Raw genomic sequence first — 25,734 nt, 5'->3', positions numbered from 1 at the left:
ACGTCATTTTGGGACGACCGGCGCTCAGCGAATTCCGAGCAGTCGTCTCAACCTTCCATCAGAAGATCAAGTTCCCCGTGGAGGACAAAGTAGGAGAAGTACGTGGAGATCAGCTAGCAGCTCGGCGGTGCTATATAGAGATGATCCGAGCAGAAGCTTGTTCCGCTTGGAAGGCACCCCGGATCGAGGTACACGCTATAACCGAGAAACCTCCTGCTTTAATTTATGATGAAAAGGAGGAGGTTCAGATCCATCCGACCCGATCGGAGGCCACGACTTTTATCGCCTCTGATCTGGAGGAGGAGCAGAAGGAGGAGCTGATCCAATGCCTCCAACGAAATCATGATGTCTTCGTCTGGTCGACACATGAGTTGCCCGGAATTTCGCCGAGCATAGCGCAGCATGAGTTGCATGTCCGACCGGACGCTCGGCCAGTGAAGCAGAGAAAAAGGGATTTCAGTGTCGAGCAGAATGCCATCATCCGGGCGGAAGTAGAGAGACTTCTGGAAGCCGGCCACATACGCGAGGTGCAGTTCCCGAGCTGGCTGGCTAACGTAGTATTAGTCTCCAAGCCGGGCGGTAAGTGGAGAGTCTGCATCGACTTTCGAGACTTAAACAAAGCATGCCCCAAAGATTTTTATCCCCTGCCCCGGATAGATCAGCTGGTGGACTCTACGGCCGGTTGCGAGTTAATATGTATGCTCGACGCCTACCAAGGCTATTATCAAGTGCCGCTCGCCCGTGAAGATCAAGAAAAAGTTAGCTTCGTGACTGCCGACGGCACATATTGCTACAATGTGATGCCGTTCAGATTGAAGAATGTCGGGGCCACCTATCAACGCTTGATGAACAAAGTGTTCAGGGAGCAGATCGGGCGGAATCTGGAAGTCTATGTGGACAACATTCTTATCAAATCAGTCCGAGCGGCCGATCTCTTCAAGGACATGGAAGAAACCTTCCGAACGCTACGCAAATATGGAGTCAGGCTAAATCCCCAGAAGTGCCTGTTCGGAGCAAAAGGAGGGCGTTTCTTGGGGTACATAGTGACCGAACGGGGAATTGAAGCAAATCCCAACAAAGTGAAAGCTTTACAAGACATGCCGCCTCCCAGAAATACAAGGGAAGTGCAGCGGTTGACCGGTCGGATAACTGCTTTGTCCAGATTCATCTCCAAAACCGCCGACCGGAGCCTACCATTCTTCAAGATCCTGCGCAAGGCTACTAAGTTCCAGTGGGATGAAGAATGTGACCGAGCGTTCGGAGAATTGAAAACATATCTCAATGCTAGCCAAGCCGATCGGGGGTGAGTCACTTTATATTTATCTGTCGTCAACTGAGCATGCTGTAGGCTCAGCACTTGTGAGGGCGAGCGGCGAAGAGCAGCCGGTGTATTTTCTGAGCCACATTTTAAAAGATGCTGAATCTCGTTACACCGGGCTCGAGAAGTTGGCCTTTGCTTTGGTTCTAGCCGCTCGGCGCCTTCGACCATATTTCTTGGCTCACACCATCATTGTCCGGACGAACAGCCCACTAGGAAGAGTGCTGTTGAATCCAGAAGCGTCCGGACGGCTCATCAAATGGACGACAGAACTAAGTGAATTTGACATCCAATACCAGCCCCACTCGGCGATCAAAGCGCAATCCTTGGCTGATTTTGTGACTGAAGTGCAAAAGCCAGAGCCGGAAGCTCTGTGGAGAATATATGTGGATGGGTCTTCCACTCGGCTCGGAAGTGGGATTGGAATATTGCTGCTCTCGCCTCAAGAAGAAAAGATGCATCTATCCGTCCGGCTGGATTACTAAGCTACCAACAATGAAGCAGAGTATGAGGCCCTCATAGCCGGGTTACAGGCAGCACGGCATGTGGGAGCCGGTCGGGTGACACTTTATTCAGATTCACAGTTGGCCGCCCAGCAACTGTCTAGCACCTTTGAAATCAACAGCGCTCGGCTTAAACTCTACGTTGAGGCCTTTGAAAAACTCAAAGGTAATTTCCGCGAGGTTCTTATTCAGAATATTCCCCGAACGGAGAACCAGGCAGCCGATGAGTTGGCCAAACTAGCAAGTTCTATAACGCCGGTCATTATCCCAAAGCCAATTGAACAAGTATCTTTGGTGGCACATGTTGACCGGATGGAAGGCCTCATGTTTCCGGACGACTGGAGGACACCCATCATGGAGTTTTTGCGCTCAGTCGGGATGGAGCCCAGTGCTCAGGAGGAGGGCCGGTCGGTTCACACTCATCGGCGATCAACTCTACAAGAAGGCTTTCTCTCCGTTGTTGAAGTGTGTGAGCTCGAAGACTCGACTTACATCCTCCAAGAGGTACATCAAGGATCGTGCGGACATCCGGGCTGACGATCACTAGCCAAGAAGATTTTGCTAATTGGATACTTTTGGCCGACCTTACAAATGGACGCCGCTCGGACCGTATCTACGTGCCTTTCAAGTATCACAACTTCTCGCACCGACCGGCAGAGGAGATGAAGACATCAACCGCTTCGTGTCCTTTCGATCAATGGGAATGGATATTGTGGGTCCATTTCCGATGGCGGCAGGGAAATTTTGCTGGTGGCGGTCGATTATTTTTCCAAGTGGGTGGAGGCCGAGCCACTAGCCAGGATCACCGAGCAGATGGTCAAAAAATTCATCTGGCAACACATCATCTGTAGGTTCGGTATCCCTCGCCGATTGGTTTCCGAAAATGGGCGGCAATTCACAGGGAAGGTGCTAGAAGATTGGTGCAAAAGCTACGGCATCGAGCAACACTTCACGTCCGTGGCTTACCCCCAAAGCAACGGTCAAGCCGAAGTAGCCAACCGGGAAATTCTCCGTATTCTGCGCGCTCGGCTCGACCACGTGGGAGGAAGTTGGCCGGATGAAGTGCTGGGCGTCTTATGGGCCATCCGGATGACTCCTAAGGAAGCAACGGGCGTCACACCTTTTCATCTGGTGTACGGCGGCGAAGCAGTCATTCCGGTTGAAGTCGGTGTCGAGTCCGTCCGGGTCCAATTGTACGATGAAGGCAACACCGATCGGAGGAACATGGAGCTGGATTTGATTGACGAGGAGCGAGCCAAGGCATCCGTTCGGCTGATGGCATACCGTCAACGAATGAAGCAAAATTACAACCGCCGCGTCATTCCCCGATCATTCCAGGTCGGCGACCTTGTCTGGAAGAAAGTCAAACCGGTCGGCGACGTCGGCAAGCTTGAAGCTCCGTGGGCAGGTCCCTTCAAAGTCATCGAAAAGCTCCGCTCGGGTGCGTATTATTTGGAGGATGAGGACGGTCGGCAGTTAGATAGGCCGTGGAGCGCGAACCACCTCCAGCCTTACCGGGCGGGATGAAAGGTGTACCACTGTAAATCATCCTGTGTACTTTTTTCGACTGAATACTAGAAATGCATAAATGAAAAATCAAGAGAACAAATATAAGACATTGTCCAGAAACGAAGGCCCCGCGTCGTTCGGCCGGAGGTAAATGGGTCGAGCCAAGCGCTCGAGGATCGAAGACCCAGTACCTTCCGGCCGGAGGTAAATGGGTCGAGCCAAGCGCTCGAGGATCGAAGACCCAGTACCTTCCGGACGGAGGTAAATTATCCGAGCCAAAATGCTCGACGAAGCAGACCCTGAGCCGTTCGGCCAGGAGTACGTTCTCTAAGCTGGGTGAAAGGGGCATATGGATTATCCGAGCCAAGCGCCCGAATAGCGAAGGCCTCCCAGCCGATTGGATTCGCAAGCAAATGACCCGTGCTGTTCAGCCGGGCACAAAGACTGTTCAAGCGCGAGATAAGTTATGAAGGCTGAGGTCGCTCGACCTGGTAAGGAGTTAGCCTTGAAGACCGACGAGCCCCGTCGTTAAAAATCGAGAGCCGCGCCGACCGGCTATAAATAACCGTGCCGTCGAGCACCGACGTTAAAGATCGAGAGACGAGCCGACGAACCCCGAGCGTAAGACCGACGAGCCCCGCATTAAAAATCGAGACGCCGACCGACTATAAATAACCGCGCCTGCCCAGCCTGACGTTAAACAGAGACGAGCCGCCTATAAACCCCGAGCGTAAGACCGACGAGCCCGCCGTTAAAATCGAGAGCCGCTACCGACCGCTATAAATAACCGCCTGCCCAGCCCAGACGTTAAACCGTAGAGACGAGCCGGCGTCTATAAACCCCGAGCGTAAGACCGACGAGCCTCGTTAAAATCGAGAGCCGCCGACCGCTATAAATAACCGCGTCGAGCACCGACGCGTTAAAGATCGAGAGACGAGGCGGCGTCTATAAACCGAGCGGAAGACCGACGAGCCCGTCGTTAAAATCGAGAGCCGCGCCGACCGCTATAATACCGCCGAGCACCGACGTTAAAGATCGAGAGACGAGCCGCCTATAAACCCCGAGCGTAAGACCGACGAGCCCCGTCGTTAAAACCGCGCCGACCGGCTATAAATAACCGCGCCGTCGCACCGGCGTTAAAGATCGAGAGACGAGCCGCGTCTATAAACCCCGAGCGGAAGACCGATCCGTCGTTAAAATCGAGAGCGGCACCGACCGGCTATAAATATCCGCGCCGAGGACTCGACGTTAAAAGATCGAGAGTCAAACCCGCGATTGTGAGCTTACCGGACGAAACTAAGGACGCCAAATAACGAGCGTTAAGTACTAAATTGATTAAGTCCGATCGGCCATCGGTTTGCCAATACAATGACCATTGATTCTGCAAACAGCATAGCCAAGCGCTAAACGATTTCGAGGAAAACAAGTCAACTGATTAACCCGATCGGTCGTCTAGTGGGGAACACGTCGAGCTTAACTGACTCTACGAATAAGCACCAAACAGACAAAAGACAGCAATGAAGGGCAAGCAAAAATAGAGGCAAAAGAAGACAATTACGCCGATCGGCTCATGCAAAAACTTTACATCAGCAGATGAAATACAGAAAGTACTGGGAAGAACTCGCTTCACTCCGGGTCCTCAAAATTAAAAAAGGCGTCCGGGATATCGTCAATCATAGCCGCCAGATCTGAAGAGGGAATGCTCAGGTCAGTAGGAAGGTGCCCCCCCTTCTTCAAGTACGCCATGGTGACCTTGACCGCCTCGGCGAAAGTGGAGGAGACGTTGCCACCGAACTTTTCACCGAACCGCTCCGAGAGGAGGTATTCTTGGCGCGCTGCTGCTAGGCGACTCGGCTCCCCTTCCTTGTACTTTCTGAAAGCCGCTCGGGAAGCAATTAGTGAATCTTGGAGGACTTTCTGGTCCACCTCTGCTTTAGTGCGTTCAACGGAGCGCCCATCCCGTTCGGCAGCTAGTTGGGCTTCCAGATTCTTAGATTGCTGATCTAGGGCTCGGACTTCAACTTTCATCTTGTCCAGATCAGCAATCGCCCGCTTCTTCCGGCTACTGGCGCGCTTCATGTCTGCGTCGCGTTTCTTCACCAAGCCTTTCGGCGGCCTTCTTCTGTTCGGCCTCACGGGCTTGTTTCTCCCGCTCGGCTGATGGACCCCCCGAGACTTGGAGTTTTTCCATGAGATCCTCCAGCTCGGCCAGCCGATGGCTAGTGGCGATTTGCTCGGCCCAATGCTGTAAGGGAAATAATAAAGTCAGAAACCAAACAGTAGCAGGGCACGAGAAGAAAAATGAACCTACCTGAGTGGCCTGCTGCATGTGGTTATCACCAAGCTGCTTGGGCGTCATGAGGGCCACCCTAATCTGAGCGTCCTCAAAAAGCTTGGCGAGCGGACCCCTCAAGGTTATCTCATGAACGGGGCTTGAAGGCCGATCGGCAGACAATAAATATTCCTCCGATGGGAATCGAAGGGTAGTCTTGACGGTCGGGTGGCCGGCCGGCACTTCCTCAGCCTCAGTCGCCTGACCCGAGGACTCCCCAATGGTTGAAGTTTCGCCCAACCGTCGTAAGCGACGACGAGTCAGTGGAGGAGAGCCAGAGGGCTGTGCGGTGGCCAGGAGGTCCCGTCCGAGCGGCGAGGAAGGGGATGAGCAAACTGAGGACCGGGCCTTGGAAGGTGCTTCGGCAACCTCGCGCTCCTCCACGGAGCGGCACCTGGAGATGTGCGGCGGTGAGGCGGAGAAGCAGGACGCGAAGTGGGCCGTCGAGCGCGCCCGCGGCAGCTGCTGCCGCACTTGTAGCTCCGCAGACCCGGCCCCGCCGGATAAGTCATGCGCCGGGACCTGAGGCCATGGCTGGCTGAGCAAAGGCGTAGAAGCGCTGCGAAGGAGCATTGTTCGCCTCCGGCCAAAGCGATTGACGGACATCGAAGCGACGACCGGTATATAAAGCAGTGGATTCCGAGCAAGGCAAGAGATCCCTACCGTCCGTTAGACGGGTGGACCCACTGCAATTTGCCTATTAATAGTCAACCGGATCGCCTGCTTTAGTCCCCAGCAAGTTAAATTTTACCATGCTGGCCGCTCAGGAAGTCGTATATAGAAGAAAAACTCCTTCCAGTGCTTGTTGGAGGTCGGCATATTATCAAAAAATTTGAAGCCTATCCTACTTTGGAAAATAAAGGTGCCCAATTCGGACTGTTTGGGGTAGAAGAAGAAGTGGAATATTTTGGAGTCAAGTGGAATACTATGCAGCCTAAAAAGGACGACCACCCCACTCAACAACCTAAAGGAATTCGGCACAAGTTGGCCGAGCGGGATGCGGAAATAATTACAAACTTCCAAAATAAATGGATGGGTAGGAAATCTAAGGCCGCCCTGGAATTGGTCTAGAAAGAAGCAAATGGTACCGATCGGCGGGTTATGGGGCCGATCGGTCGGGTCGGCTATAACTATTTCATGGTCGTCCGGGATCCCGTACGTCTGAACAAGACGCCGAGCGCCCTCCTCGTCAAATTTACTTTCCATACCCATATACCATGGACCGTGAACATGGGTAGCGGGTTCGGAAGAGCTCGCCATCTCGAAGAGACAAAAGGATAGCAGCGAAAGAGAGGTGAAATGATTAGGAAAGACCTGGTAAGCGAGGAAAGAAGGCTCACTAAGAAGGAGATGGGCGGAGAAGATCGCCGGTGAGATGGTAGCCGCCGAAAAATGGGAACTGGATCGCCGGAGGCCGCCGCAGCAGAGGAGTCAGGAGGACAAAGCACGAGCAAAGATGCGGCGGCGGAGGAGGACTAAGGCTTTATACGGCCGAAGTCGATTGGCCTCCACCGTCCGATCCAGGTCACGGGAAACAAGGACGCCATCGGGCCGTCCATTTCAAAACAATCGGCGTCTCATCGTACGGATCATCACCGCCACGCGAGAAGAGCCACGTGGCGCTCTGTCACCAGGCGCAATTAATGCGCCCATACCGCGCATGCTTCGACTTAATGAAAAGGATTTGCGTGATTTTCGAGAAGATTTAGACAAGCAAACATCTACGTTGAGCGCCAAGACATTCAAAACGAAGAGCCGAGCGGCTGAATTTGGCATAAGGGCCGAACGGCTCAAAGGATATTATAAGCGACGGTAAGGCGACGACCGCCCGCTCGGACACATAGTCCAGTCAGTCGGACTCACTGCCTCCTTCGACTAGACTTGAAGGGGAGGCAAGTGATCCGGCAGTAAGAATGGGGGACCCACTTCCTGAAGGGTCCCAGCCTGAGGACAGATGGAGGGCTGACTAAGCGGGTAAGGGCCGCGTCGGGCAGTTGAGCGGGTCCCAGCGGAGCCAGATATAACCCAGCTATCGGCTTGGGTTTTCGACGCCAAGGTGGGTGTCTGCCCGGCTGGAACCGAAGGACCGAGCGGGTGGTCCGTTCGGCCAGGATAAGGGCGAGGATACAAAGGTTAGCCGAACGGCCTATTCGTTCGGCTCGGGATATGAGATGTCAGCAAAGGCATATTTAATGATTATGCCGTACACAATATTTCACGATAGAGGATCTTGCCGTCACATCATGGAGAGGTTGATACAGTAGCGGTATGGCCTTATGGATGCCCTTCTGACAGACTCATACCTGGGCATGGTCGAAAGCAGGTGATTGCTTTGATTGGCGTGCCCAGACTCCTTCGAGAGGTCTATATAAGATCTCCATTTCTTCAGGGGAGGTACACGAGTCTTCTGTTTCTAAGCCACCTCTTTGTTATTCCTCGCCTGACTTGAGCGTCGGAGGGCCGTCGCCGGGACACCCCTCCCGGCTCGGTTTTGTTGTAGGTTCGCTGGAGCACTCGAGGATCTAGCAGGGAGTGCCACATCCCTAGTGTTCGTTGACCCCTGATTTAGACAGGATCATTATCTATACGGTTGCCATATATTTAGTATGTCTTGTTTAACACTTTTATCATCTGAGCCTATTTCATATTAACGTTTTTCAATAATATGTACTTAGTTTGTGTTAAATTTCTCAATTTATAAATAATTAATATGTATTTATCAAATTTAGCATGATTAATAATTTAATTTTTTATCAAATCTACAATATATCCAAGGTTACGTGAGATATAGATAAAGAAAAAAAAACAATTATTCTTAGATTTATATGTTGCTGGATCTCTTGGCACCTTTACTCTAATTTAGAATTTTATTATATGTTAACTAAAATTTTAAGGTATGTCATTATCGTTATCTCTACCTATTAAAACTTCATATACAAATCAAATAACTCATGACAAAAGTTTCCAACCGTGTTAAAGGATGTGACTGGATCCGACCCTGAGCCAATTCAAATTGGACCCAGCTCAAACCTGTAACTAAGTCAACAAGCTAGTTACCTGAACTCGACCCCTCCCCCCTTCTCCCAATCTAAAATCCTGGATTCACCCCTAATGTCCAAGCTTAACGTATGACTTTTTACAGAAAATATAATGTATTGTAATTATCCCCACGAGCTAATATAGTTGGTATTTACATGTGATGTTGCTATAATATGTCATGTGGTCGATTCTCAATGTGTGTAAAATACATCACGGGTCACCTAACACCCCATGCAAAGGGTCAGGTCATTGTGCTACGAGAAGCCCTTGTGATTTATCTCTCCTCCAGATCGTATGGGTCAGTCTTGAAGTAGCTCCCGGGGTGAAAGTTATCACCTTTCACTGTAATACAATATATAGTAGCTACCAGTAGCGATTATAATATTGTTTCTTACTTTCAATATTATTGTAATAGCTACAACGTGTAAAAGCTATTAAATAACTACTATAATTATTTTAAGTGATTTGATTAATTTAAAATAATTATGATGAAGTTTAAATAATTTTAATCAAGTTGGTATTTTAATATAATAGTATTGAGTTTAGAATTTAAGATTTAAGATTTTAAGATAGGATTTAGGGTTTAGGTACAACTATGGTGGTATGGTGGTAAAAGATGAATACGTTCGTCCTCAGCGCCCCCGCCAACCCGTCTCAGGACCAACACGAAGAAGGTAAATCACGGATATCGATAATTACTACAAGGTATAAAAACTACTTGATAGTTGCTAAAATATGAAAAATTAACTATCTTATTTGAATCAAAATTTGTATACATAAATTACTATCATATTTAAAAAATTCTTTATCAACTTTATCAAAACTTTATCCAAATCACTTTAAATGAGTCAAAATCAATTTAACACAATATATTTAATTCCTAAATTCTAAACTCTAAAATCTTAAACCCTAAATCATATTATTATATAAAATTCTTTATCAACTTAGTCAAAATTATTTAAACATAATTAAAATCATTTTAAATCAATTAAAATCATTTAAAACAGCTACTAAGTACCCACTATGTGTAAAAACTAGCAACTAGTTGTAGCTGCTACAATAACACATTAGAAGTAAAGAATTTTGAATATAAAATATCTAATGGGGTGCACGTTTATTTTTTTTTTAAAAAAAAATGATCATCTAATGATTTATATATATACATAAATTATTCATAAATAATATTTATGAACAAGATTCAACATAAAATTTATAACTCATATTCATAAATGTATCTTTTATTATACTTATAAATAAAAAAAAATTGAAAAAACAAACAAACCCATTAATCGATTAAATAAATTTTTATCGAAATAAATAACATTAAACAAACAAAGTTGTAGCCAAACCAGCTCAAGCTCAATGAAAAAAAGGCATCAAATTTGAATACTCATGTCAACTACAGTTCAGTTTGAAGTTCAGTTTGACTTAGCTAAATTACCTTTACAAAAACACAACACTGCCAATATAGATCTCATAAAAACATCTATTGTATGTAACCTTATTGGTTTTACAAAAAACTATTTCTGAGACACGATTAACCTCTAAATCTTATGATAGTAATTTTACCATTACGTAAAGCTCCCTTTCTAACGAAATTAACTTACTAAAAATTAATTACACAAAAGTTTACCCGATTACAACCCTGGGACCAAATCCCATGCTTAGTCAACCTGCCCTTCTGGACTAGCAGGAACTATACCAACAATCAAAGCCTTTATCAGTAAGTGGGAACCAACAGACCTATAGAACAACTAAATAGAACAGATGCCAATCTTTAAGAATAATTAGCATAAAGGTAGTCTAATAATTATAGTAAGCATGATCAATAGTGGTTAGCTTGATCTTAGTGAACATAGATACAAAATATATATCTGAAGGGAGAATCAACATTTTGATAGCAACTAAGAAATTTTCAAACTTTGAAACCAAGAAGTTCAATCTTGGGGTTGCAGAAAAAAATTCCAAACGGTTACAGATGCCAGGACAGTAATGACTGTGATGGATCGAGCTGAAGAAGCCTAGAACTTACAAGTTCTCATAGTCAACTAACAAAAACAGACTCATCATCTCAATTTTCAGGCACAATCTCTTCTGCTCCACTATGCTCAGTGTTATTACCTTCAGCTTTCGTCTGGCTTCCACTTGGTTTTCTAAGCCTCAAAGTGGCTTGAGTCCTCTGGTGCTTTTGCGGTGGATCAACCAGAAGAAGGCGAGACATGACATAAGCTAAAAGCTCCTCCCTATGTGAGAATGTGAAATCCAGATGAGCATACTCAAACTCCTTGTAAGACACCTCAACGTTTGCCTTTCGCATAAGCGTATAGTGCCTTTTCACCATTGCAGGTTTAATAACCTTGTCTTTTCGACCAGCAACTAGATCAACAGGAATGTCAATGAGATTGTAACGTTGGCCAAGGTCCAGAGGCTCTGGTGATCCGTATGCTTCTATATTTGCAGCTGCGCTTCCATAATCAAACATTATAAATTTCTTTGAGCGCATTATCTGAGCGAGGTGGAGGGCGACGTAAAGTGACACTCCAGGCATGTCATACATATTATAATGAGGCAAGCCAAGCACTCCAATCCAATTTGAACTGTCACCACCGACGACGTAGCTCATAAGAGTCTGAACAAGGCCTCCTAAAGCAGGATAGTTCTGAAAATCTCTGGCCAACTTGTTGATAAGCATACGAAAGAACCGAGTCGGTATGTAGAGTCCCGGAACCACAGTAGAAATCAAAGGCCCAAGTAGCAGCATAACTCTCGCTAAAATTGTAAATACTATAGTAGAGTCATCGTGAAAACCCGCAGGTGACAACAAGATCAATCTTGATAACCTGTGAGGTACTAAATTGATTCTAGATGTTATGACATACATCAGCATGACTGCTCCTCCCAGGCTGTGAGAAGTGGCACAAAGTTTGTAAGGCTGATCGCACACTTCTTCGTCTGAATCAGGTTTAGAAAGCTCATTTAGTTCAGCAGTTTTTATTTCATGTATCATGTTTATCATTGCAGGCATGTCTTTTGTTGCATGCTCATTGATCGTGTACTTCCAATACCTGCACAAATTTGGCTTATGATAGAAACATTCTGCTACAAACATAATCAGTTAAACTAATAATTACTGTTGGATAATGGAGTCATAAAGAAGTCAAAAATTTGTATCAATTTCGCATTTCAATGCTTTTTGGGCGTCTTTGCATGCCTAATAAATCTAACCACACTAGAAATTAGTACTCCATGTTCTGGTGTATATTTGATAATGATAATGACTAAAGTTGCACCTGTTTGTCTAACCTCGTAATTAAAGAAACATGGAATGATACAAATATCACATGCTGGGCTTTGTCTTTAGTTAATAAAACTCCAGAGGAACTAGAAAGTGGGAATTTGGATAAGAGATTACCTGGAGTTAAGTTTTTAATGATAATTCCAAAAAGGAAATTTTCATCCTCCTAATTTAAAAACAAACCAGAGCTATTTGCAAACCAAATAAAATCACCCAGCTGAGGATCCAAGAAGTTGGTTAAAAATCACCATTGAACGTGCATTAATGTTCAGTCAGGTTTTGGCAATTAACAATTTCTTATAGGAAATCCTTGGACAATTGTTGAGTCAATAGAAGCAAGGAATATTGAATAATGTTCGCTTACTTGCGTGAGGAGATGTTCTTGTCGACATGCTCTCTTGATACTAATCCTCGTAAATTTCCAAGAAAGACATCATAACCTGAAAAAGGAACATTGTTGGATGATGAGTAATTATTTTTCCATTGTTAATTTATATGAAGAAAAAAGAACCTTGATCAAATGCTGCAAATGCAGGAGAACCAACAACTCCGTTGGATACCCACCTAGCAAAATGTAACATAGAAGAGTTAGATGGTAATCACATAATTACATATACACAACTCCAGTGCATGAAAGGCACCTAGATATCCATACACATATTCTAATCTACATATGAACTCACAAAACATATTTCAAAACTTGCAAGCAGCAAAATTGACATCATGATACAATAGTGTTAGTCATATTCGTTTAATGTCACGCCTACTTTGATGAGAGGAGATCCATTAACTTCTCAGGCACAACCACTAACCAAACATGTTTAAACCCACAAGCTTGACATTTCAATCAAGATCCAAACTATAATTCATAGCCCAAATTATCTCTAATCGACAACATGTGAGGCCCAATGGTGGTGGCTACATTATAGTGACCTTCTAACACTTCACTATGATTGATTGTGTGCTGGTACCAATTGTCGAATGTAAAAGAAATAAAATAAATGAGAAATCTAGGTTTATATGGGATTGATCAACGAATGAAATGTCGTTACAGTTCCGTTGGTCGAGCGAAACCGGCACCGGAGGCATTTCTGTCTCGGATGCGTCGCAGGCGACTCCAGAGGTGTCGCGGGAGGTCTCCGAAGGCGCCGGAAGCATCCTGTGACGCCTTTGGTGCCAAAGGCATCGCAAGACACCTCCTGTAGCACCGAAGGCGTCGCGGGACACCTCTGGCGGTGCTGGAAGCGTCCGATGACACTTCCATTTTTATCATTTTGTATTTTTTTTACTTGATATTTTTTACCATTTAAAATATATATTATTTAATTAATAATTAATTAAATGAATAAATGGTTAATTTATATAATTATTATATATAAAGTAATATCTTTATATTAATTATATACTTATTATTATAGATAGATCAATTTTAATTCGAGTTATTGACAAATCAATTTTCTTTAAAGAAAACTATATTTAATTATTTTTCTAACAATAATAAGTTGTTCAATAATTGAGAACTTATACAAAATCAATATACAATTATACACCATAAACATATTTATCTTATAATTACTATATATAAATAAAAAAATACTAAAGTCGTATCAGCACGACACGATACAATACCGAAACTGTATTGTTCCGGCCTAGGACCGAAACCTCGGCACGGGTCAAAATTTTAAACCTTGGGATTGATCATTAATAAGGGCAGATGCCTCTACTATTGATGAAGTTAAAGGGGGACGTGTCTTGCATTTTACGCATTGGATCCCCCCAAATTCTATTTGGGTTTCATCATTAGGGCAAAGTAGCTCATCAGGACCCTAAATATGTGAACTCTTTAATCTAAATCATCATTACTAAAGTTACTTTGAGTTTGTCAAAATTAACTATGAAATTCAATCTGTGAACTTGGGAACATAACTTGCAATTACTTTTTGTAGAATGGTCCAATTTAGAAGAAACCACTTCTTTGGCTACTTGTAGAGTTCCACAAATAAGTACAGCCTTAAGATTTTTCAGGTTAGCAGACAAGTCTTTTACCTAAGTGGCATATACAGGAAGATCATAGAATATACAAGAAGTTTATCTGATCTACTTAATCTTAGAAAATATATTGTTGTATGCTTGAGGTTTCAAATCTATAATGTGCATATTTGTAGTATGGTATGTAAAATTAAGAGATTTCAAATGTTTATAAGATTGAATCATACATACAATGTGGCAAAAGGTGACTCGCTCTCCCTAAGCGCCCCTCACCGCCAGTCCCACAGCGAGATGAAGGAAGTAAATCACGGTGATCGAGTGACCTCTCTAGGTGAGAGGGATTTTATTCCCAAGGGATTGTTCCTAAATCGATCTCTGCTCTCATGTGACAATCTATCACCTAAGTATCAACTCGGCTATGCCCGTAGGGGTTTGAATCATACATACAATTGACGCAAAACATGATAATGCTCATGGCAAGCGCTCCTCATCACCAACCTCACGATGGGATGAAGGGAGGTAAATAAGGTATTGAGCGCCCCCTAAGTGGGAGGGTTATTTGCATGGTTTAAAGTGTCGTGTCGAGACAGTCGAAATGGGCGAAACATCTCGTTCCGCTCAGTTATCTACACTGGCACGACCTCGGCACCAGACTCACAGGTGCGACGTGTTGCGCACCCCGTGGTCATAGCGGAGGGGTCGCTCGACCCTGCAACAGCAGCGGACTTCCAATGCCATCGCGGAGGCATCGTGCTACCCTGCAGTCGCTGCAAAGGGGTCGCACGGCCCATGCGGTCGCGCCGAAGGAGTCACGCAATCCCCGCGGCCATGGCTGGTCGCGCAACCCCTCGACAGCGCCGAAGTCGTGCGGGCTCGCGAGTGGTGTCGGATTTCAGATTTTTTTTTAATTAAACTTAGGTTAATTATTTTAATCCACTCCTGGCTATGATGGAGATAATCTAAAGAGACTTTATTAAACCCTAATAAAATTATCTAATTAATTTTATATTTCATTTTTTTAATTTAAATATTATAATAAAATTTTTATTTATTTATTTATCTATTTTCATATCTTTTTCTTTTTTTAAAGATTATTTTTTATATTGTTTATTTTTTTAAATATTTATGTTAAATATTTTAGTTTTTAATTAATATATTTTATATGTAAAAAATACTGAAACTATATTGGCACGACATGATATTGTACGAAACCATATCATTCCGATCCAAGACCGAAACCTCGGCACGGGTCGAAATTTTAAACCTTGGTTATTTGCCGCAACTGCAACTTGAGCCCTTGCCCATTGATGCAAGTCTACCACTTGGGTACCAACTCAGCTACGCCCTGGAGGCATTGAATCATACATACAAGTACATCAAACACTTATGCAAGTACCAACTGCGCCAACCGGCGGGGGCATATACACTTAAGAACATATGTATGGATGTCAATAGCTGTTAGTTTGAACTTGTGGAAAGTAATGAGAATTTGAGTTCAATACAGGAAATGATTTGCACAGGAAAGAAGAAATAACACATGGTTTTTATTTGACAATTCCCGAGGATATGAAACAGAATTTTATAGATTTAACCAATTATGAATTTATGATTAGTTTCATATAGGAGTGTAGATTTTGATTTTGATACACAGGTCGGGCAATAAGTGTTGCCCAAGGCAGCCAAAATCAAGATTTGAAATGTTTATGACATTTGGTTGAAGAAAAATTTTGACAGAATTTATAATAAAATCACTGTGAAAGAAACGCAAGTGCCATGCCATAAACCAGTGAAACAACATTGCTATTTTGAAAATAAGAATCATTGAAAAGTCATTATACAAGCCGTTGGTCATTTTATAGTTTAGTTTACAAATTGCTTATTTGAATATTTAATCATTCTCAATACAACTTGGTTTAAATTAACTTTTAAAATATCATTTCGTTCTAGAGCTTTAGTGTCTGATCAAAATGTTATTCTTCAAATACCATACATCCAACACTAAAGCTGTCTAGATGATTAATATTAAAAGTTTAGAAAGTTGATCTTAATCTTTGTAATTAATAAAAAAATATAATTTATTTTTTATAAAAATATAATGTATAATCAACATTAGAATAACTTATGAATGTTAATATCAATTTGTATATCTCATAGATATTAATAAAATTTAGATATACTAATATTGTCTATAATTAATATCAGCATACCCTAAAAATTAATATTGCTTATTATTAATATTAATATACGTTAAAATTAATATGAATATTGATAAAGTTTTATTCCACCCACACCCACACACCACCCCACCCCCATGAAGCTAGGTGAATTTCCCTATCTTTCTCTAAGTACACGATGTCAACCCACACCACTAGTCTTCCATAGTGAAACCTCTTCTCTTGCAGTCGAAGCCTACATCTTCATTCACACTAACCTAAGTACAAACAATAGTGCTCGATACCACTAAGAGAATGAGTGTCCTGCCCAATATCATCATATTTTTTGTGATGATGATGATCCCTGAATGATGATTGTCCCAATTTTGGTTGATAAGAGAAAAGCTAAGAGAGCATTTGGTTTCATTTTCATTTTCTTAAAAACGTGTTTTTCCTTTTCTTAGAAAATGACTTTTAGGCATTCTTTATTTTCCCATAAAATGATATATCCTTTTCTAGAAAACAAATGTGGAAATTGCCAACCAAACAATGTTTTCCCTTTTCTCATAAAATGAAATGGAAATAACCAAACCAAACACTGCCTAAGTTTTGCCCATGCAACCTAAATGAGATAAGATTTTCAAGCATAGATTAAAGAATTTGGCATAATGATGACATTTTCATAATATGATAATTACCTTGAAGATAAAATCTTCAAAATATAAAAATATAAGAACAATTAAATATTAATAATTGTAAAGTAAATATAATTAGAAAAGTAGCATAAAAAATACAAATAGAAAAAAGAGTGCTCAATTCGTGATTAACCATATGGTGAATTTCATGTAGTGCATTTCATTAACGAACAAGCATCATATATATCATAATTTTTTTACATTTTCTCATTTAATTTTTAATTCTTCATATTGTAAAATGAAGACTAATTCTTTACATATTGCATACATCAGAATGACTGCCTAGTAATCTATTTAAAGACTAAATTGTTAGACACCATGAAACATACATCTTCAAACTGATTATAACCTAAGATAGATAATTATGATCTACAAATTGATAATTTTTAATTCTTCGCATCACAGAATTAAAATTAATTTTTTTTATATATTGCATACATCACCAATTGTTGCAGGTCTAGTTATCTATTTAAATACTGCATTGTTAGATACTATGAATATACACCTTCAAATAGATAATTATGATCAAAGATAGATAATCATCCTAAATAAAGTCAATTGATATTGTTTCACATCTCAATATCCTAAACATCCTTCTAGTGCATCAATATTTGTCAACATGCAATGAATTAAAATGGTATCCATGTTGTGAAGATGTTAGTTTGTAACTTGCAAAATATTCTCTATTGCAACTATCTTGACTTAGGTGTTAACTGTCCAAACATAGACACCACTCAATTGAAAATTGGTAATGGACTAGTTAGTGGGAGATCAACATTTGCTACTTAACTTTTTTCACATCAAAACTTCCAAAAAGATTTAAAGACAAGAAACATAGTATTGCTGTTAAACAATTTTGTTAAATTAAAAATTAATATTGAGAAAGGACAAATTTAGAATTCTGCAATAGTAATGTATATGTTAATAAAAACGTTCCAATGTTTTTTTTAAACTTTATTTTTGATTTTTTTAAATAAAAAAATACCATTCAAAGTGTAAAAAGAATAGATAAATACTTGTTCCTATTTTTTCTTTTGAATTCTAAAGTTCATTTTTTTCACAAAATAGAAACTAAACACAAAAAATTTGCATACCAAACAAAACATAGGTTACTTAATACTAGGGTGACAATATATCACCTAGACTACTAAATAGAAGCCTAGTATTCAAAACAATCAAATGGTAAAAGACTATGTTAAACAAGTAATTAGCATCAAATGATAAGAGACAATATTCACCCCATTGAGGAGTCCAATATTCCATGCTGTAAATAGACAACTTTTGCAGAATCACGCCTGAAAAGAAAATTAGTGCATGTGAATTGAGCAAAAATAGAAATTAAGAGACCAACAATTGAACCTAAAAAGTAATTCTAGGTAAACCTTGGAATTCTCTCTAAAAGCAGGACATATCCATCAGAAGTAACCACACGAATAACTTCATAAGGGTACCTGTAGACATTCACGTCATCATTAGAGGCACATTATGTAAAAAGAGGGCACTGGTGCTTGATTCCATCATCATGTAATCAAAGCATATCAAGATTATCAATGAATAAAACAACAAGAAGTTGCTTGTCAGTCCCAACAATTAGAAAAGGGTATTGTCTCAACTCTCTATCAAGCTCTATGTGAGGTTACTGCCCCTTGTACCACTCAAATAATCTTAGATCACTTAAATTAATTAGATTGTGTAAATTTTTCTCTCCCTTCAATTCTTAAATCCTCATTTCTCATTATAAAATCTACATATCCTATTTGAACGTATGTACCAATTTAATCTAGTTTCTCATTGTATCATCTTTTTAAACTGCACTAACTAATAACTCCTATTTCTTTTCTATTGACTTGGCATACACATCTCAGCATTCTCATCAAAGCACATCAACAAAAATAAAGATGAAAAACTACCAGCATGAACAATTTGTAGGATCGAAAAGAATTTAGATATCTCCACAATGATATGATATTGTCCACTTTGAGCCTAAGCCCTCATGGTTTTGCTCTTGGGCTCTACCCAAAAGGCCTCATGCCAATGGAGATATCTTTCTCTTATAAACCCATGATCTTTTCCATGTGTTTTCAATATGGGACTATGTTTGCAACCTTGCAACCCCAACAATCCCCCCCTCAAACAAAGGACCATGGGCTTCCCACGTCCGATCCTTGACCCACCAGGTCTTCCTGCCCCTCGGTCTACCCGACCTACTAGGACTTCCTACCCCTCGGTCTACCTGACCTACTAGGACTTTCTTGCCTAGCTGCAACTAGGACTTCCTGCCCCTCGGTCTACCCGACCTACTAGGACTTCCTGCCTGGTGTCTGGTCCTCTTGATCCGAACATAGGAGCCCCCACTTTCTTTGTTCGAGGTCAATATTGTACCCACATGGCTCAATCAGACCATAGCTCTTGTGCACAGTCGGCGGTTAAACCTTCTGGCAGTCCGCGCTCTGATACCAATTGTAGGATCGAAAAGAATTTAGATATCTCCACAATGATATGATATTGTCCACTTTGAGCCTAAGCCCTCATGGTTTTGCTCTTGGGCTCTACCCAAAAGGCCTTATGCCAATGGAGATATCTTTCTCTTATAAACCCATGATCTTTTCCATGTGTTTTCAATATGGGACTATGTTTGCAACCTTGCAACCCCAACACAATTCCCTCTCCAAATCACTATACAAATCGCAAATGCTATCAGTTTCAGCATCCCCACTTTTTTTTACTTCATCCACCTATAACCCATCATTCTATTGAATGCAATCGTGCACACCTCCCTCTCAAATGTGATTGTTTTCTTCTCTCACTCTCATGCTCACCTCTATGATCTCTAGTGACAAAATATGCGTCCCCCATCTTACTTGATGTCCCTTCTCTACTCAGATGGACACATTATAACTTACTGCAATCTTCACCTTTCTTCTGTTACACAATCTTCCTTCACCCTCTCCTTCATTGGTCGCAACTTTCCCTGTCTCCTTTCTCTATAACAACCTTTTCCCTTTGCCTTGATCAATCACACTCTTTTATATCTCTCCTTTGTTTATCACCTGAGTTTCCAACCACCCTTTCTAGGAAGTCCCTCAACAACTCCAACTTGAACCAAATAATTGTTTACCCCTTTCCCTTATTCAGAATAATACCTCATCTATCCATTACTCTCTAAATTTATTAATAGAAAATCCATCCATATCATTGTTGAACAATCTCTAAACAATAAGAAAAAGTCTATTCTTGTCCACAAAGGGGAGCTCTCCTCTTCTAGACATAGATCTCCTCCTCCTATGTGGCATGCTGTACTCTTCAAGGTTTAAAATCTCGACTCGTGCCAAAGTTTCGATCCCAAACTGGAACGATACGGTTTCGGTATCGTATCGTGCCGATATGATTTCAGTATTTTTTATTTATATATAATAATTATTAGATACAGATATTTATTGTGTATAATTTAAAAATAAGTTATATATTGATTTTATATAAGTTCTCCATTATTAAACAACGTAATATTGTTAGAAAAATAATTAAATATAGTTTTCTTTAAAAAAATTGATCTATCAATAACTCAAATTAAAATTGATTCATCATAATATCATAATATGTTATATTACTAATACTAAAAGGAGTTGCGTGAATCAAATGGAAGGGTTCTTGTAATATTTTACTTAGATAACCTTTATAGTTCTCCAATGTTTAGATTAAATAATTATAATTATATAAATTAATATAAAATACTATTTTATATATAATAATCATATAAATTAACTATTTATTTATTTATTTAATAATTTAAATAATATATATTTAAAATAGTAAAAAAAATTAGAATATCAATTAATCATTAAAATATAAAAAAATACATAATAATTAAAAATATATATATAAGAATATGAATTTGATTTATTAGAATTTTTTAAATTTTTTAAAGAATTTTTAAAAATTTTTAAATAAAATTTAAATCAGTAAAAATAATTTTAGAATATTATTTAATAAAATTTATTAATTTTAAAAATTTTAAATATATTTTTTATATTTTATTAGGATAATTTAATTAGGGTTTATGAAAGCCTCTTTAAAATTATAGTTAAGTAACCCCACACCTCGCGCCCGTGATGCGCCTGCGACCCCTGGACACCTTCGACTGTGCCGAAGGCATCCAGCGACACCTCTAGCGGCATCAGAGGCATTCGACAACGCTTTTGGCGGCGCTGGAAGCATCCCGCGATGCTTTCGGCGTCGCTAGAAAGTAGAAACATCGTGTCACGACACCTCCGACAACTGCGACACTTTGGTGACGCTACCCATGCTGTCGCACGCACGATTTCATCTGGCGCGCATGCAATTCTTCCTGGAGATGACGCCATGAAATTGTCGCTAGTTTGGTGCCAGTTTCGATGCGCAGGCAGAACGGTAAGTTTCGCCCATTCCGCGTGGCACGGAACAAAATTTTGAATCGTGACTCTTCCCCTTTCTTCTAGAACTATCTTCCTCCCATATATCCTTCGTTAGTCAGAAACTTGCCTCCTCTCCTCCCTCGACCCCTTGTACTGGAAGGAAGTTCATCAATAACATCAATATCAACCAAATAATTTTTATACCCGACCCATTCTACAGAATAATAGCTCATAACTCCTTTATCTATAGATTGTTCAAATAGAAAGTCCCTTCATACCATTGTTAAGACCCCTTATCCCCGCCCTAGAATGTCCCTTCTCATTTGCATTTGACCAAAGAGGAGCTACCCTCTTCTAGACATAGATATCCTCCACCCCCAACCCCACTCCATTAGTGCAACTTGTTTTACTCTTCTCCTTTATTATATGGAACAATCTTCCTCCCTCCTCTGTTTTATCAATCCCAGCCTAATGTTGCATGGTGTTTCAGTTTTTTCCAATATCCTTTGATTATCATACCTCTCCTTTATCCATCATTTTGAGATTCCTCCTACTTCTTTGAAGCGTAAAGAAATTCTTTAGTGACACCAACTTCAACCAAACAATTATTTACCCCTACCCCTTTTAGGGAAGGGCTCCTCCTTATAGAGATAAATCTCCTTCCCCTTAGGTGACTTGCTCTACTCTTCCACTTCTATAGCATTATCTTCCTTCCACTTTCCTAAATTATTGATCACTTCCTTCCTCTTCTCTTTTGTCTATTCCAACCCTTCCCATCTCTTTTGTTTGTCGCAGGTTCCCCCTTGTCGTTTGTTTATCACACTCATCTCCATCTCTCCTGTGTCTATCACTTAAGCTTTCTCCCACTCCTTTGTAGCGGAAGTCTAGTGATGACATCAATTTCAACCAATACGTCGTCCACCTCTTCTTCAATAGATCACTCAACAAAATATCCCTTCATATCATTATTAACACCCCTTTCGCCCAAAGGACCCCTTCTTGTTTGCACAAGGTCAAAGAGGAATTGGCCTCTTTCTAAGAGATCTTCTCGATCACCAACCCCACTAGTCTATTACAGTATTTTTTCAATCTCCTTTAACTATCACACCCCTCTGTCCCTACCCCTCCTTTATCACTAGAGCTTCCTCCCAGCTCTTTATAGCATAAAAAGTCCCACCAGCTGAAGTCCCTTAAATCTTAATTACACGAACTTCAACAAAATGATTGATTACTCCTACCGTAAAAATACAACCCTTTTATCAACTCTTCTGCTTACCACTGACACCTCATGTGGAAAGGTTAGACAATGTGAACGAGGTAGTGTTCCCTCAATTTGTAAAAACAAAAACTTTCTAACTTCATGAAAACTTTGTTATCCAAAGAAGAGTGTTTCTCTTCTACATCACGTCAACTTGGGATCCACATAAGAAACAAAGAGGAGTGATGTTATATGCATTTCCTTACTATTATAACACATGAATTATTTTTTAAATATATTTATCTTTCGTTTAAGAATTCTATGTTATAATTGTAATTGGTTTTTGTGCATCTAGGAAATTAGAAATGAGATTGTATTATAGGAGCAAGTACTAGTATATATAGGAAAGGCAAATAAGGATTATTATTATTATTATTATTATTATTATTCAATTTTGTTTTTTTGGGTAATTTTTAGTTTTTTTTATATTTAGGGTATTTTTAGTAATCCATCTTTTGTATTTTTGAATTTTGAGTCCATTTAGGAACTTGAGGATTGTGTCTTTTTCTTTCGGATAGGATTTCTTTCCTTTCTTTGCATCTTAAGTTTGGAATCTATATAAATAATTGTTTAGTTGATGTTAAGAGATAGTTTTTTCGATTAATATAAATTTTCGGTAGTGTGATTATTTTTCGTATTCCTCTTCGAATTAACAGGTCGTAGAATTCAATAGCCGTAAGATAATTGTTATCCTGTCTGGCTTCAATTGGCATTAGAGCTCCTTAAAAAATGTGGAACTGCCACATTAACAGGCCCACATTGTATGGAGGGAGGTTCAACAGGAGCATGGTGGATCGGCAGGCGATGAAACCCTGGGATCGATCCTTGCCTAATTCGGACAGAATACCATGCACTTACCATCTGTGCTAAGCCCGAGGGTTGGTATCAGAGCTCCTAGATCCCATATATGGTCGTCGTGGTCGTGATCGTGATTGGCAAGAGGAAGCCTCGCACCATGATCGTAGCACCAAGACGAGATACTAGATCTACAGAGACAAGTCACAGACTTATCCTAGCATCTAGCGACGCAAGATCTTGAAAATTGTGAGGTACATGGTTAAGGTCATGACAAGCAAGTTCGAGGAAGCCTCGCACTATGATCATAGTGCACAAGATATTAAAGGTCGTAAGTTCTCTTATCCTAATTTTGGTTCCACTTTAAAAAATCCATATCACAATCGTGCTTAGTTCCGATAACGCCGTGGTCAAGAGGATAGATATGGATACCTCGGATTTCGAGTTGATCTACTCAAATTTTCTAACACGTTACAAGTAGAAGGATTCGTTGATAGGCCCAACAAGATGGAGAAGATTTTTTACTACGAGGAAGTATCTGATCATGTGAAAGTGAAATTGGTTGTCGTCAAACTCAGAGTCCAAGCATTGGTATGGTGGGAGTAATTGCGACACTCACGAGACCGACAAGGCAAGGCCAAGATCAAGGATTGGAAGAAGATGAAGAGTTACTTTCTTCCTTTCAGCTACACTCATACTATGTTTATACGACGTCAGACGTTAAGGCAAGGTGTAAGATCAGTAAATGATTAAACAGAGGAAAACCCTCACAAAGAGGAGAAGCCCAGTACTAGTCAACCTCAGAGCAATAGCCACTCTTATCCTGGTGATCAAGTGAAACCAATTGCTTCTTCATGGAAGGAAGAAGTAATGAGTTCAGTAGCTGGATCAGGAACACTAGCAAGTTAGTTGGCTCTACAAACTGCAGTCATCAGTCAAGCAATGGGCTTCATGTAGCTAATGTATCTGGAAATCATAAGGAAACTCATTCTGGTGGGTCTGGATCAGTCAACAAGGTTATGGCAGCAGAAAAAACATCGCAATGCGAAAAGACACCTGATATCCCTGTTGGTGATCATGGAAGTAGCTGTAGGTTGATTGTTAAGCTTCCCAATGCTAGCCAAAGCCCAGGGAAGAGTGACAGCAGAGGCTTTCTTGAGGATGAATCGATTATGGGTGGCAAATCGTCATATGTAGGTATGTCAGACAAAAAAAATCTGAATGATGGTAGAATGAAACTGATGAATGATGTTCCTTTGTCTCATGCCGTAGATGCTACTGATAGTGTCATGCCAGGGAAATAATGTAAGAGAAGGATTAGGTGGAATTGCAGAACATAGAAGAAATGTTGAGGTAACTGAAAAACTTGCAGATCCTGCTAAAACCACCTTGTTGTTTGGGAATGAAAATGGAGCTTGCTTGACTGAACCAAGGACAAGTTCTTACAATTCTATGCTTGCCTTGGTAGAAAGCTGTGCCAAGTATTCTGAAGCTGTCAGTCCTGTTGTCGCGGGAGAAATTTTTTATTTCAACTGTTTCAGTTGGAACCCCATTTGCAGTAGAGGAACAATCCACTCGTAATGATGACTCTAAGTTGGGATTATCTTGTGATGTTGATATGGCCGAGAGAAATGCTCTACATGAAGAATCTGCTAGTGCTAGCTCTGAGGAGGGGAAGAAAGTTGATTATGTGAGTCAATAACATATTGCAGAGTGATAATACGCTTTTGCAGAGTGACAACAAGCTGTCTACTCGATTGCAGACAACACAATCTACTATCACCTGTATCAGCTCTCTTGATATTCTAAGAACATAGAGGTAAAACCTTGGGAAGAAAAAAAATGATAAACCAGAAGTGGAGGGTGGTGCTACCATGGGAGTTGATCCCATTGAAGACAAACAAACTACTGAGGTCCAAGTTTCCAGCATTTGTACAGATAGCAAGACTAACTTCACAAGCCCAATGAAGGATGAGAACACATCTTTTGAACAAAATTGTAAAATTGAAGATAACAACAATATGTGTATTCTGATGTTAAGGCAGGTGAAAAGTGCGACATAGATGTCGCTGATTCTAGTAGGGAATTAGAGGCGGTGGGTGTTGAAGAGCATATGACAAATAAAGAAGTGAAAAAACCATTTAGTAGTTCTAGCTCAACTAAAAACCTGCCAAAATCTTCATCATCCGGTTCTGGAATCTCATTGCCTGCTGTCAGTACTACTCCTACAATTATTGATGAGTCTAAGGTCATGAAATCCAATAGCACAGAAATCACTCGGTTTGAATTGTCCAGTGAAGCAAAGGAAATGTGTACACCCCCTCCTAGCCCTGATGAGCTTGTAGCATCAGCTGCTATTTCTCTTGACGCCGCTGAGATTGATGGAAATCTAAAGGACCCTAATAAAGCACTGTTTGGGAGGTGAGGGAAGGGTGGGGAAGGAGAAGGAAAATTTGA

At 41.1% G+C, this 25,734-nt stretch overlaps 1 protein-coding gene across 1 annotated transcript in view; it reads right to left on the bottom strand.

Moving 5' to 3' along the window:
- Window positions 1-10,523: 10,523 nt before the first annotated feature.
- Window positions 10,524-25,734, bottom strand: part of LOC122042328 — a 28,539-nt gene continuing 13,328 nt past the window's right edge. The window contains exons 5-9 of the mRNA XM_042602372.1: window positions 18,216-18,284; window positions 18,072-18,128; window positions 12,508-12,560; window positions 12,361-12,436; window positions 10,524-11,766 (exon numbers count right to left, since the gene is read on the bottom strand). Coding sequence (XP_042458306.1) covers window positions 10,773-11,766; window positions 12,361-12,436; window positions 12,508-12,560; window positions 18,072-18,128; window positions 18,216-18,284 — 1,249 coding nt within the window. The 3' untranslated portion in view covers window positions 10,524-10,772. The remainder of the gene's footprint in view (window positions 11,767-12,360; window positions 12,437-12,507; window positions 12,561-18,071; window positions 18,129-18,215; window positions 18,285-25,734) is intronic.

The sequence above is a fragment of the Zingiber officinale genome, chromosome 2A (assembly GCF_018446385.1).
Source record: "Zingiber officinale cultivar Zhangliang chromosome 2A, Zo_v1.1, whole genome shotgun sequence".
NCBI classification, from domain to species: Eukaryota; Viridiplantae; Streptophyta; class Magnoliopsida; order Zingiberales; family Zingiberaceae; genus Zingiber; species Zingiber officinale.
Note: the sequence above shows the minus strand (reverse complement) of the source record. Positions and strands in the feature narration are given on the sequence as shown.